The following is a 15,723-nucleotide window of genomic DNA, read 5'->3' as shown; positions in this document are numbered from 1 at the left end:
TTTTTTTCTTTGAGATGGAGTCTCACTCTGTCACCCAGGCTGGAGTGCAGTGGCGCAATCTTGGCTCACTGCAACCTCTGCCTCCCAGGTTCAAGCAATTCTCCTGTCTCAGCCTCCCGAGTAGCTGGGATAACAGGCATGTGCCACCATGCCTGGCTAATTTTTTTTTTGTATTTTTAGTAGAGGCAGGGTTTCAACATATTGGCCAGGCTGGTCTTGAACTCCTGACCTTGTGATCTGCCTGCCTCGGCCTCCCAAAGTGCTGGGATTACAGGCGTGAGCCACCACGTCTGGCCCAGGAGCAGCATATTTCTTGATGAACTCTGTGGTGGCTGTCCTTTACAAGGCTGGAGATGACAGTGGGGAAAGCTGTGATGGAACTGGTTCCTTTAGTTCACTGGGACTAATGGAACTTTGAAGTGGTAGAGGTCAGCTGATGGCACAATTGCAGCGAGGCTTCCAGATGTGGCTTCTTCAACAGAGCAAATCAACACAGCCCCTGGCACCTGGTATGCTGCAACTGACCTGGCAAATGTGTTCTTTCCCATCCCAATCACTAAGCAACAGGAGAAGCAGTCTGTATTTTCATGGAAAGAACAGTGTGTTTTTACATGTTGTTCCCGAAGATACATCACCTTTCCTGCTCTTGTCCCCAGGGGCTTGTACATCTGTTTCCATAGAACATTATGCCTGTCCATTACATTGATGACCTTACCTTGATTGGATGTGGTGAGCAGAAAATAACAGCTCCTTGGTGGCTTAGTAGGACAAATGCACACTAAAAGGAGGCAGATAAACTTTGCAAAAAGTTAAGGATCTGGCATATAATTGAAGCTTAAAGACATTTGAGATATCCTTTCAAAAATGAGAGACAAGTTACTGTACCTTGTACCATCCATCCTGAAGAAACACAACACTTAGAGGCCCTCTCTCGATTTGAGAGCTAATGTATGACATATTTTGGGCATGCTGCTCCAACCCCTTTACTAGGTGATCTAATAAACAAGCTGGCTTCAATGGGACATGGAGCAAGAAAGAGGTGTGTAGCAGATCCACAATGTGGTCAAGCTGCCTTACAACTTGGGCTTTATGGCCCAGCAGTCCCAACAGCATTAGAAATGTCCATGGTAGTGAAAAACTGTACAGTCTCTAAAGAGACCTAATGGGAGAATCACAGCACAGACCTCTAGGGTTTAGGAAGAAGGCAGTGAATTCCTTCCTCTGCCAGAAGCTATATTCCATTTGAAAATCTGTTCCAGATTTGCAATTGGTCCTGGTAGAGACTGGTTGCTGGACAATAAGATACCAAGTGCTATGATCATGGACTGACCTGGGATTTATCTAATCAATTAAACCATAAAATTGAGAGTACGTAGCACTGTTTTAGTGTAAAATAAATGTGATCTATATGGGAATGAGTCTGAGAAGGTCCAGAAGGCCCAAGTAAGCTGCATGAGCAGGTGGCTCATACTCCTGCAACCACTACTTACGCTGCATTGACTCCACATCATCTCCATACCTTTGGCTTCATAGGGAGTCCCCATGACAAGTTAACAGGGAGGAATATGTTGGAGGAATAAGTTGGATCTATACAGGATGCTGCATCATCTAAAAATGGACAGTTAATGATTTCAATTCCTCGGTTGGCCCAGAAAATGATCAAAAGATATCCTTCCAGTGGGCATAACTTGTGGTATGTTTGGTTTTCCACTTCATTTGAAGGGGAAACAGCCTGAGGTAGGGATCTCATTGACTGTGCTGACCAACATTTATAGTTTCCCAGCTGATCAACATTTGCAAATAATAAAATTGGAAAATTGGTGAGTATAGGTCAGGGTAGAGGTATACTCAGAATGGATACAAAATATATTTTTGTCCCATGTGAATGCCCTCCAAAGGGCTTGTATGAAGGAGACAGCTCTTGGTAATCAGATGGACAAGATGATCCATCCTGTGAATGTCATTTTTTCCCCCGGCACCTCAGTGGTTGCACCGTGGAGTCTTGTCCAAATTGGCCAGGATTACAGGGATGGAGGCCCTATATAGACTCAACAACTTGGTCTTCCCCTCACCAAGTTGTTGTGGCTACAGTCACAGCTGACTGTATAGCAAAGGCCATTGCTTTGCCCCCAGTAATGAGATATGCTGGCTAGTTGGTGACAGGCTGATTAAAGTAGACCACTCCCATAATAGAGGAGGCATCCGTTTATCCTCACAGTGATAGACAAATATTCTGGATATTAATTTTATTTCTCTGCCTGCATTACTTCTGGCAACAACACCTCTCATAACAGAATGCGTTATCCATCGTCATCATTTTATTTCATACAACATTGCCTCTAATAGGGGACCTATTAACAGCAAAGGAAGTGTGGTTACAGGCTGAGAACAACAAAATTCACCTACCATATGTGCCATCACCTAGAAACAGCTGGCTTTGACAGAATGGTGGCATGACTTGCTGAAGCACCGTCACATTACTAGCTGGGATACAGCATCTGGTGATAAGCCAATGCACATGAAGAATAATATGCGTTTTACTTCTTCTTTCCTGTGTTTATTTACCCTCAACACAATCGTCATCCATAACTGAGCTCTGTATTTCTAATTATGTGGGCATTTCTATATCAAACTCAACAGTTCCAAAACTGAATTTCTAATCTTCCACATCACAAAAGTTGTTTCTTCTCAGTATTTCTTCTGGTCTCAGCTTATGACACTGCATTTAGCCAGTCATCCAAGCCAGAAACAGAGGGCTTATCCTAGATTTATCACTCTTTTAGTGCCTACATGTAATCTGTCATCAAGTCCTATTAATTCCACTTCCAAAGTGTCTCCCAAATCTGATCTTTTCTTTCATTCTCCACTGTGATGTCTCGTCATTTTTCATCTACCTTCTCATTAGTTTCCTGGTCTCTAGTCCCTTCGTCTTCTCTGTATAAACACTAAACTGATGTTTCTAAGACAGAAATAATTTCTTTACTTAAAATATGTTAAGGGCTCCCCGTTACCTACACCTCCCATGATATTTCCTCTCCCTAGGGTGCTCAGCTGCATGGCAACAACATCTTCATCTTTTGATACTTGGCCCAAATAGCTCCTTCTGAAACCTTCCCTTACATACCTAGACACAATTAGGTACTTCCTTTTGATGTGCCCCATGGATCTTTTATATACTCAGTGGTCACATTTTTGCAATTAACTGTGTATTTGTCTGCCACCTCCACTAAACTTTGAGTCCCTACAGAGCAGAGACTCTGTTCTATTTATTAGCACAGGATCTCAGACTTAGTTCATGTTTCATGAATATATGTTGCTTATAGAATAAATAAATGAATGAATGCTTTCTTATGACTGGGTGTTACATTTCCTTTTCATAGAGTTGCAGGGGGTGAATGAGAAATTTTACTTTGTGTGCTTTGTTCATTTATGGCATTTAAACACTTCATTCTGACTGTTGCTGAGAATCAATAATGAACAAAATCAACAAAATTTTTATTTTTTACCCCTATCTTACTAAAAGAATTCTGGCTTTTAAATCTAGTCCCTTCCTGTGTCCTATAGATCTTAGCTTTCCTCAACCTCCTTTGCAACTTAAGCTTTGATTCTTCCTAGGTCTTTGTTGTTTTAACTTCTCTCTCTGTCGTGACATTTAGACAAACATTTCTTATAATATTCTTTCCCTCTAAATTTCCTAGTTTAGAAAGAATATAAGATCATGTTAAGGTGAATACAACTAAAAATATATTGCAAAATTACCTACAAAGACAAATTTTATGTCTTTTTTTTTTTTTTTTTTTTTGAGAAAGAGTCTTGCTCTGCTGCCCAGGCTGGAGTACATTGACACCATGTCAGCTCACTGCAACCTCTGCCTCCGGGTTCAAGCATTCTCCTGCCTTAGCCTCCTGAGTGCCTGGGACTATAGCTACACGCCACCATGCCCAGCTAATTTTTGTATTTTTAGTAGGGCCTGGGTTTCACCATGTTGGCCAGGCCAGCCTCAAACTCCTGACCTCACGTGACCTGCCCACCTTTGCCTCTCAAAGTTCTGGGATTACAGGCGTGAGCCACCACCCTAGCCAATTTTAGGTCTTTTTAAAAGATCATTAGTTTGTTTATAAAACAAATTATGTTTATAAAGTGATCTTTTATTTCTGATCACTATATTTGAAACACTTTCTACTTGCAAACCTGTTATTTTATCAATATTTATACAATTTAATTATAATAGTAACTAATTTATTTTATTTTATTTATTTATTTTATTTATTTATTTATTTATTTATTTATTTATTTATTTATTTATTTTGAGACGGAGTCTTGCTCTGTTGCCCAGGCTGGAGTGCAGTGGCGCCATCTCAGCTCACTGCAAGCTCTGCCTCCAAGGTTCATGCCATTCTCCCGCCTCAGCCTCCCTAGTAGCTGGGGCTACAGGCACCCGCCACCACGCCTGGCTAATTTTTTTTGTATTTTTAGTAGAGACGGAATTTCACTGTGTTAGCCAGGATGGTCTCAATCTCCTGACCTCGTGATCCGCCCGCCTTGGCCTCCCAAAGTGCTGGGATTACAGGCATAAGCCACTGCAACCGGCCAATAGTAACATTTTAAAAGAGTTCAAAACCTGAGAATTAAATTATTTGAACAATTACTATGACTCTCTTGAAAACAAAGTGCATTTTATACTTCCTTAATAAGAGAAAAAAGATATCTGAATTATCATATATCACTGTTGATGAAAGAAAAATAAGAGGTCAGGCACAGTGGCTCATACCTGTAATCCCAGCACTTTGGGAGGTGGAGGCGGGCAGATCACTTGAGGTCAGGAGTTTGAGACCAGCCTGGCCAACATGGTGAAACCCCATCTCTACTAAAAATACAAAAATTAGCTAAGCCTGGTGGTGTGCTCCTGTGATCCCAGCTAGTTGAAAGGCTGAGGCAGGAGAACTGCTTGAACCCAGGAGACAGAGGTTACAGTGAGCCAAGATCGTGCCACTGCACTCCAGCCTGGGCAACAGAGCATTTGCTCTCATGGATCATTATCCATTTAAAATCTGATGAAGTCAAAATTTCATGAGGGCAAGGATGTATCTTCTCACTGTTATAGCCCTGCCACCCGATAACAGTGTCAGCCTATGAATGCTTACTGTGTACCAATCATTGTTCTAAATGCTTTACATAGATTTACACTTCTTTTTTTATTATTATTATTTTAAAAAATTTCGGCTGGGCGCGGTGGCTCATGCCTGTAATCCCAGCACTTTGTGAGGCCGAGGCAGGCAGATCACGAGGTCAGGAGATCGAGAACATCCTGGCTCACACGGTGAAATCCCGTCTCTGCTAAAAAATACAAAAAATTAGCCGGGTGTGGTGGCAGGCGCCTGTAGTCCCAGCTACTCGGGAGGCTGAGACAGGAGACTGGCGTGAACCCGGGAGGCGGAGCTTGCAGTGAGCCGAGGTGGCGCCACTGCACTCCAGCCTGGGAAATAGAGTGAGATTCCATCTCAAAAAAAAAAAAAAAAAATTTGGGCTGGGCGCAGTGGCTCACGCCTGTATTCACAACACTTTGGGAGGCTGAGGCGGGCAGATCACGAGGTCAGGAGTTCGAGACCAGCCTGGCCAATATGGTGAAACCTCATCTCTACTAAAAATACAAAAATTAGCTGGGCGTGGTGGGCTGTAGTCCCAGCTACTTGGGAGGCTGAGGCAGGAGAATTGCTTGAACCTGGGAGGCGGAGGTTGCAGTGAGCCGAGATCACATCACTGCACTCCAGCCTGGGAGACAGAGCAACTCCGTCTCAAAAAAAAAAAATTGTAGAGACAGGTTGTCCCTATTTTACCCAGGCTGGTCTTGAACTTCTGGATTCAAGAGAGTCTCCTGCCTCAGTCTCCCAAAGTGCTGGGATTGCAGGCATGAGCCACCATCCATGCCCATCCCACATGGATTTATGCTTCTAAACCTCTCAAGAATGCTAGGAGGAAGTAGTGTTATGATTTTTTTTTTTTTAAGAGATAAGGTCTCACTCTGTTACCCAGGCTGGAGTGCAGTAGTGCTATCATAGCTGAGTGCAGCCTTGAACTTCTGGGCTCAAACAATTCTCCCACCTCTGCCTCCCCAGTAGCTGGGACTACAGGCGTGTGCCACTGTGCTTGGCTATGTTTTTTATTGTTTGTAGAGATGGGGTCTCACTGTGTTGTCCAGTATGTTCTTAAACTTCTGGCTTCAAGTGATCCTCCTGCCTTACCCTCCCAAAGTGCTGGGATTATAGGCATGAGCTACCACACCTGGCCCTGATTACCATTTTAAGGAAGAGGTCAGTGAGGCCCAGAAAGGCTAGGTTATTTAGCAGATTATGTAACACAGAACCAAGATTCACATCCAGATAATTTGATACCAGAGTCTTGCTCCATATCACCACTATGCTGTTTCCTAATCAATGAGTGTTGAATTAATAAATGAATACAACTTCATAATAGGTGACCCTTTAAAATGGCTACCAATGTAGATCTTAAAATAAATACCAAAAAAAGTTTTGATGATCTTGGTAAGGACTACTAACTTCTCTCTAGTTACTCAGCTCATTATCAGTGAATGTATTATTTTATGTGCTTAAGACAGGCAGTGCTGCAGAAGGAGGCTGAATTTAAGACTAAGGGTCTGAATACTGGCTCTCATAAGTATTTACTGCTACATGATCTTGAACAATTTCTTTAAACATTGTTAAAATTATTAGTTGAGATGAGGATCTCTCTGTTGCCCAGGCTGGTCTCAAACTCCTGGCCTCAAATGATCCTCCTGCCTCAGTCTCCAAAAGTGTTGGGATTACAGGCTTGAGCCACTGTGCCCAGGTTGAATGATATTTTAACTTCTCCAGGTCTCAGTTTCTTTATGTCTAAAAGGGGAATAAAAATAGCTGCCACAAATGGCTGTGTCTTTTTTTTTTTTTTTTTTTTTTTTTTGAGATGGAGTCTTGCTCTGTCACCCAGGCTGGAGTGCAGTTTCATGATCTCGGCTCGCTGCAACCTCCACCTCCCAGGTTCTAGCGATTCTCCTGCCTCAGCCTCCCAAGTAGCTGGTATTACAGGGGCCCGCCACCATGCCCAGCTAATTTTTGTATTTTTAGTAGAGACGGGGTTTCACCATGTTGGCCAGGCTGGTCTCGAACTCCTGACTTCGTGATCCACCCGTGTTGGCCTCCCAAGTTCTGTGATTATAGGCGTGAGCCACCGCGCTGGGCCTGGCTGTGTCTTTTTAAAAAGAATTAAATAAGACTGTATGAAAAGTACCTGGCACAAAGAAAAGGTATCTGTTTTCCCTTTACCTCTTCCTCTCTTTCCTTTTTTCACTTTCCTTCCCTCTTTATCTGCTATTAGCCTCTTGATTTTGTAAAATTTACTTAACTCCTCAAAGATTTATTTCCTCACCTATAAAAATGAGTAGGTTAGTTATTTGGTTTCTAAGACCCTTTCCACTCTATAATTCTAAGATTCAACAATTTAATAACTTAGTTTTTCTTCGTATCATAAAAATGCAACTTATTGAGGGGTGATTTTAAGTTAGTGTGGTTAAGTTGCTTTTTCCCCCAGAAGATTCCATCACATAGATCGTGGTTTAGATGCATCTGAGTTATATAGGAATGAAAACTTTATTCAATATGCAAATAGTTTTAATATGTAAATAGCAACAATATATATTGCCTGTATCTACTTGTAATCTCCTATTTCAAAAGATTTACTTCTCTTTCCCTTTCCCCTATTTAGGTACTACTCAGGAAGTCTGGAGGCTAAGTCAACACATCATGAAACTCTAGGACTAATTCACACTGCAACAAAGGGGCTGATTAGAGCTTTTGAAGATGGGGGGATAGATTCTGTGATGGAATGGGAAGTGGATGAAGTGCTGAACTGGACAAATACACTGAACTTTGATGAGTAAGTACATGTTGCTATTCTTGGGGAACAAGGGCAGTCATCATAGTTTTTTTCTAACATTTCCTATTTCCATGTTGAATCTTGGGGCCACAAACAATCTTCAAAGAAAAAAAAACCCGAGTATCTATTATTTGTCTAGAAAGAACAGAAGAAGACATGAGGGGTAAGAAAATGAATGATCCAAAAATAGAAAACAGAAAATTAGACTTAGGGCTCTTTATTCTTAGACTTTATTCTTATGCTTTAGTCTGCTTTGCTTCTTACTTTGGGATTTAGAAAAAAGGCTAAGAGCATGAAATTAATAATACAAAGGTTTTCTTTCATCTATATTCCCTAACCTTTCTGTATGAGACACTAAAACGTTATAAGTTTTCAGTGATGTACTATGGCCCTTAGAAAACATTTTTAAGATTTCTCGTGTGGGGGAAATTTTAGAATATTTAATGTAGCCCCATTAAGGAAATGCAGTCAAAACATAATGAGATACCACTTCACACCTACTAGGATAGCTGTAATTAAAAAGACAGATAATAACAAGTGTTTGCAAGAATGTGAAGAAATTGGAACTCATACACTGCTAGTGGGAATGTGCAATGGTGCAGCCACTTTGGAAAACAATCTGGCAGTTCCTCAAGTGGTTAAACATAGAGCTGACATGTGATCCAGCAGCTCCACTCCTAGATATATACCCAAGAGAAGGGGAAATACATGTCCACACAAAAACCTGTGCATGAATGTTCATAGCAGCATTATCATAATAGCAAAAAAGCAGAAACACCCCAAATGTCCATGAGCTGACGAATGGCTAAATGAAATATGGTAAATCTATCCAATATAATATTATTCCACAATAAAAATTAGTGGGCTGGGCATGGTGGCTCATGCCTGTAATCCCAGCACTTTGGGAGACCAAGCAGATTGCTTGAGCCCAGGATTTTGAGACTAGTCTGGGCAACATAGCGAGACCCCATCTCTACAAAAAATCAATAATTATCCCAGGCCTGCTGGTGCATAACTGTAGTCCCAGCTACTCAGGAGGCTGAGGTAAGAGGTTCTCTTGAGCCAGGACGTAGATGCTGTAGTGAGCCATGATCACACCACTGTACTCCAGTCTGGGTGACAGAGCGAGACACACACACACACACACACAAAAAGCTAAGTGTAGTGGCTCACGCCTGTAATCCCAGCATTTTTGGAGGCCGAGATGGGAGGATTGCTTGAGCCCAGGAATTTGAGACCAGCCTGGGAAACATAGTGAGACAGCGCCTCTATTTAAAAAAAAAGAAAGAAATTAAGTTCTGATCTATGCCATAACATTGACGAATCTGCTAAGTGAAAGAAGCCAATCACAAAGGATCACGTGTTATTTTATTTATAGGAAATACCCAGAATAGGCAAACCTATAGAGACAGAAAATAGGTTAGTGGTTTCCTGGGGGTGGAGAATTAACTGGGGGGAGGGGGTGGTGGTGGCTATGGGGTGCAGGGTCTCTTTTTGAGGCAATGAAAATGATTGAAAATTCATTGTGGGCCAGGCGTGGTGGCTCACACCTGTAATCCCAGCTCTTTGGGAGGTCAAGGCGGGTGGACTGTTTGAGGTCAGGAGTTCAAGACCAGCCTGATCAACATGGTGAAACCCTGTCTCTACTGAAAATACAAAAATTAGTCAGGCGTGGTGGTGGGCACCTATAATCCCAGCTATCAGGAGGCTGAGGCAGGAGAATCACTTGAATCTGGGAAGTGGAGGTTGCAGTGAGCTGAGATCGTGCCATTGCACTCCAGCCTGGGCAACGAGTGAAACTCCGTCTCAAAAAAAAGAAAAGAAAATTCATTATGGTGGTGGATCCACAACTCTGCTAATATTATACTAAAAGCCACTGGATACTATACTTTAAATAGGGGGAATTGTATGGCATATGAATTATATACCTCAATAAAGCTGCTTAAAATGTTCAATATTTACTCAACTACAATAAAGAATGTGGATACCGCATGAAGAGGCAGAAAAATTTAAATGAAGATAGTGTAAGTAAAGAAAGGTAAGAAAACAGAAGAAATCAGTAAAAGTGAGATAAGAAAATGGGGTAGGAAAAATCAAGTTAATGGTCATTGAACAATAGAACATGAAAAAAAGAAGCCAGAGGAAGCAGGGGAGAGAATAATGATGCAAGGAAAGATAAATGAAGAAAAAGGGAGAAGAATGATCAAGACAAAGGAAAATCAAAACAAGAATAAAAGAAAAAAGAAGATACTGATGAGAAGGATAGATCAGAAAATAATAAGGAAAAGGTAAAAAATAAAGGACTAAGTGTCCGTAGTAGATGCTTTAAAATATTTTTAAATAAGAAGAAATTGCTATGATTCAATAACCCCAATATTTTGTGCAGACCTGAGTCTTGAGATTCCCTATAGACAGCATATCTGTAGTTTCTGGGACACTGAACAAATGCGGATGGTAATAATGATGCAAGAAATGACAGCCAAACAAAGGAGCTGCAATGCCTTGCTTTTACTTTTCTTCCTAAGAGTAAAAATTGCTGAGTGGAAAAGAGAGGGAAGAAAGGGAAAGAGAGGTAGGAGAGGTCCATTTTGAATGAGTTTCCCAGGACTGGATAGAGAATTTTCTCAGGTGAGCTTTTGAAATCCTGCTCTGCCTTTCCCTTGTACCATTGGCTGATTCAAGCTAAGGGCCGGCAAACAAGTACAAAAAATTGATACTAGATATTCTATATTCTGTCATTACTGGAATATAAAAAGAATAAAACCATTGAGTTCAAAGGGAAGAAAAAACAGGCATCTCGGTCCACATAAGACTTTCCCCGCCATCATCCGCTAAGTGATAATAGGTGAAGTCTTAATGGCTTCCCTTTAAAAAACAAAAAACAGGCTGGGTGCGGTGGCTCACGCCTGTAATCCCAGCACTTTGGGAGGCTGAGGCGGGTGGATCATGAGGTCGGGAGATCAAGACTATCCTGGCTAACACGGTGAAACCCCATCTCCACTAAAAATACAAAAATTAACCCACCAAAAATTGGCAGACACCTGTAGTCCCAGCTACTAGGGAGGCTGAGACAGGAGAATGGCATGAACCCAGGAGGTGGAGGTTGCGGTGAGCCGAGATTGCACCACTGCACTCCAGCCTGGGCAACAGAGCGAGACTCCGTCTCAAAAAACAATAAAAAAAATTAAAAAATAAAATAAATAAATAAAAAACAGCCAGGCGAGGTGGCTCATGCCTGTAATCCCAGCGCTTTGGGAGGCCAAGGAGGGCGGATCTTGAGGTCAGGAGATCGAGACCATCCTGCTTAACACAGTGAAACCCTGTCTCTACTAAAAATATAAAAAATTAGCCGGGCGTGGTGATGGACGCCTGTAGTCCTAGCTACTTGGGAGGCCGAGGCAGGAGAATGGCGTGAACCCACGATTCACGCCATTGGGAGGCAGAGCTTGCAGTGAGCTGAGATCACGCCACTGCACTCAAGCCTGGGTGACAGAGCGAGACTCTGTCTCAAAACAAAACAGAGCAAAACAAAAAAACCCAGGATAAACCAGTAAGACTTGAAGCAGTTTCTTCATAGCATATAGGAGTGGGATGGATATACCTAGCTTTCAGATGATAAGAGCAACTGAAAATTTCCATTAAAAAAATGCGAATACCTTGCTTCCAAGTTATGTATAATTTCTATCAGTTTATCTTCTGAGTTGAGGATACTCATAATTTTGTACCAACATGGACTCTTAGCAAGGTTTTACATTAAGCCTTGAACAACAGAAATTTCAGATGAAATTTCAAGTGTGATTATCTGGGTATATTTCAGTAGCACTACTTGGCCACAAGCACTGTTTATCTCAGTAAGACCAAACTTTGCAAAGGCCTTCCCCTAGCTAACTGCAGACATTAGGCATAAGCCCCTTCTTTCCAGCACATTTATGGTCTCCACAGTCTACTTCCCCGTTTGACCTTTGTAGACCTCTAGATATTTGTAACTGGCTTGGTGACACCTCGTTTGATGAAAATTTAAAAGTCTGACATTTGTCCCCTCTAGAGAATTGGTCACCCCTAATTCCTTGGAAAGTATCCTTCAACGTCTATGGACATTTTTCTACAGTTGGACAGTTAGAATGGCATAAATGCCTTGAACACTGATATTTAGTGATAACAACCAGTTTCTCCCCAAAGGCTTTTGTGCTAGTCCGTTATGACAGACCGATGCTCTCCTGAGATGAAACCATGTCCATCTTCAGATGCGTACTGCAACTATTAACCGAACATTGTTATTATCATTTGGAAGAATGGATAGAGCCAGTTTCACTAGTGGACTCAAACACACTAATGAGTACTGTTGCAAATTCCTGTATCCAGAGCTATGTTGCTGCAGATGTTTAGAACCCAGAACAATCCCCACATCACCATCACGGAGTTATGCACAATGCCACAGGACAGCTACCGTGGCTTTTGCTGGCATTCATCCTAATGGATATTCAGATGTTCCTCTTCCAGGATCATCACGTTTTTCAAACAGCAAGTGAATTTTGACATACCTATTAAGCAATCACCAGCTAGAAAATATTAAATAATTTCCTGATATTCTGTTGGGGAGAGCTCTGTGCCTATGTTTGTTACGGATAGTTTCTATATCTGAAGCTGCTCCTTTGATTTCTAAGATACGTAGTTTTGTGACGTCTCTGGCTAGGGACTTTTTCTGAGCTCTTAAAGTGTTAAATTTGTAATTTAACAAATGGATTCATTGTAGACTGCACACACACTTGATAACTATTATCTAAAAATTTCTACAAATTTCTTCATGAGAAAGATGAGCTCTGTGATATAAACAGCATGGTAATGCTTTCATCAGACTTGCTTCTATGTCTGTAAAACTTAGATTTTTGTAAAACTTAGATTTCTTATCAATTACTGCTGGTATGTTCCTTATGAGAAGTTCTTTTTAAAATAATGGAATAAAAGTCATGTGCTAATCTTGGATAAAGCAGGGACAGTGATGGGGCCTAGCTATGGTAAGTGTTTGTGCCCCAGATTGTCAGGGCTCAGCACACTATCGATCAAGATCTTTTATCTTGGTTTCTTGAAGGTGGAATGAAAGTCTTTTCTATGTATAAATCCAAGCAAGCAGGATGAGTCTTTATAGTGCTCCTGAGCAACCACTGAAAGCACAAAGTCTGCTAAAATTTAAGGTCAAACCAACTGAATTGCCTACTGAGAGATTGTGGAAGGAGTTTACACCACCTGCTCTTGTCCTGCATCCTTTCATTTAAGTTACCCAGTAGTATCCTATTGAAGGCCATTGAAGAAAGTTCGCAGAGCACCAAGGGGTAGCAGTAGTGAGAAGGAGCCAAATTCAGACACAACGTCTGATTGTAATTAAATACTGTTGGATAGGCCAAGTGCAGTGGCTCACACCTATAATCCCAGCACTTTGGGAGGCCAGGGTAGGTGGATCACTTGAGCCCAAGAGTTCAAGACCAGCCTGGGCAAAATACCGAGACCCCATCTCTACAAAAAATTAAAAAGTTAGCCAGGTGTGGTGGCATGCACCTGTGGTCCCATCTATTCAGGAGGCTGAGGCAGGAGGATCACTTGAGCCCATTAGTTTGAGGCTGCAGTGACCCATGATGGCACCAGTGCACTGCAGCCTGGGAGACAGAGCGAGACCTTGTCTCTATAAAAATAAGTATTAAATACTGTTGGAAGTATATACCCTCCTACTGCAAAAAACTTCAAGAGCACAGGGTTGACAGAAGTAAAAATAATTCAAATGGAACAAATAATTAGAAAATCACAGTGTCACTTTGGGAGGCCGAGGTGGGTGGATCACCTGAGGTCAGGAGTACGAGACCAGCCTGGCCAACATGGTGAAACCCTGTCTGTACTAAAAATACAAAAATTAGCTGGGCGTGGTGGCAGGCACCTGTAATCCCAGCTACTTGGGAGGCTGAGGCAGGAGAATCTCTTGAACCCAGGAGGCCAAGGTTGCAGTGAGCCGAGATTGCGCCATCACACTCCAGCCTAGGGGACAAGAGCGAGATTTTGTCTCAAAAAAAAAAAAAAAAAAGAAAAGAAAAGAAAAGAAAAGAAAAAATCACAGTGTTTTCTGAATTACATAATAATTCTTTTTTTTTTTCTTTTTTGAGATCTCGCTCTGTCGCCCAAGCTGGAGTTCAGTGGCACCATCTCAGTTCACTGCAAGCTCCACCTCCCAGGTTTTAGGCCGTTCTCCTGCCTCAGCCTCCCGAGTAGCTGAAACTACAGGCGTGCATCACCACACCTGGCTAATTTTTTGTATTTTTAGTAGAGATGGGGTTTCACCGTGTTAGCCAGGGTCGTCTCGATCTCCTGACCTTGTGATCCGCCCACCTCGGCCTTCCAGAGTGCTGGTATTACAGGTGTGAGCCACTGCGCCCAGCCAATTACGTGACAGTTCTAATTCTCCACCTCTCTGTGCTAGCTCCCTTTCAGCACCTACTGTAACCAAATCCTGACCTGATTTTTTGATTAAAGTGGGTGCAGTTGTAAAGGCACCTTAGGAAAGTGGGATATGGAGCCTAAGGTGAAATAAATCTTAGGAAACCTGTCTCTTGGTGCTTTTCCATCATCCTCACAGAAGGTTGTACCTTGCCCTTCCCTATTCTACCTCTTCTTAGGCAACCCTCATCTCTCTATTTCAGTCTCTGTTCAGGAGCTGAGGTGACAGCTGCATTTGCCCTACCTAAATGTATCTCTTAACGTGTTCTGGACACTGCAAAGACAGCGCTGCTGCTCTAATGAGCTCAGAAACTAGATGCTTTAAATTTCCCTTCACGTATCAGAGACAGTGAATCTGGTAATCCAGAACAAAGGAGAAAGTTTTTGTTGTTGTCTCCAGGAGAGTTTTCTGCCCATGCTTTAAATTTAGATGTTATTAACTAACTTCTTAGTAAACACTCAGCTAAGGATCTTTCTGGAATTAACAGGATAAAATGAGGGGGCATGCTAGAGGGAGGTGAAAGGACACTAAGTATGGCAGATGGTGGGCACCATTTTTATACCTCCTTCAACTCCTTGTCCTGAAGGTTCTTAGCTGGATGTGAGCTACTAGAAGGTGAGAAAGTCATGAGAGTTACACATGGAGGCTAGTGAACATGCCATCATTAATCTAAGATTTCTGAAAAGTGGAATTTTAGAAGTAGTCTAAGTATGTACTAATGAATCGATTAAATTTAATGAATCCTCATATAATGTGCTTAGGTACATTGCCAGCTGGAAGGAAATTGCTACAAGCAACTCTTCGGCTAACTTCAAAGGTAGGTGATTTTTAGCAGTACTTTATAGGAAGTTCTCATGAACAAAAAATACATTCCACACACGTATTTCTAGGCATTTAACATTTCAGTAATCTGCATAGTATATAAATTTAGATGCATTTATCAAGTCATTTTTACCTTTGTATGTAAGATTGTGATTTGGGAATAGAAGGAAATGTCCTATATTATTTAAGTTTGAATAAAATGATTTTAAAAATATGAATCTTTTTTTTTTTGAGATGGAGTCTCGCTCTGTCGCCCAGGCTGGAGTGCAGTGGCGCGATGTTGGCTCACTGCAAGCTCCGCCTCCCAGGTCCACACCATTCTCCTGCCTGAGCCTCCCAAGTAGCTGGAACTACAGGCGCCCGCCACCACACCCCGCTAATTTTTTGTATTTTTAGTAGAGACGGGGTTTTACTGTGTTAGCCAGGATGGTCTTGATCTGCTGACCTTGTGATCCAACTACCTCGGCCTCCCAAAGTGCTGGGATTACAGG

The 15,723-nt window shown here is 41.9% G+C and overlaps 1 protein-coding gene across 8 annotated transcripts in view; it reads left to right on the top strand.

Moving 5' to 3' along the window:
- Positions 1-15,723, top strand: part of C9H11orf65 (chromosome 9 C11orf65 homolog) — a 138,060-nt gene that overhangs the window by 68,145 nt on the left and 54,192 nt on the right. For all 8 annotated transcript variants that reach the window (XM_055355471.1, XM_055355466.1, XM_055355468.1 and 5 more), the window contains 2 exons: positions 7,759-7,929; positions 15,172-15,227. In XM_055355471.1, coding sequence (XP_055211446.1) covers positions 7,759-7,929; positions 15,172-15,227 — 227 coding nt within the window. The remainder of the gene's footprint in view (positions 1-7,758; positions 7,930-15,171; positions 15,228-15,723) is intronic.

Source organism: Gorilla gorilla, chromosome 9 (assembly GCF_029281585.2).
Source record: "Gorilla gorilla gorilla isolate KB3781 chromosome 9, NHGRI_mGorGor1-v2.1_pri, whole genome shotgun sequence".
Taxonomy (NCBI): domain Eukaryota; kingdom Metazoa; phylum Chordata; class Mammalia; order Primates; family Hominidae; genus Gorilla; species Gorilla gorilla.
This window is presented reverse-complemented; position numbering and strand designations above follow the sequence as displayed.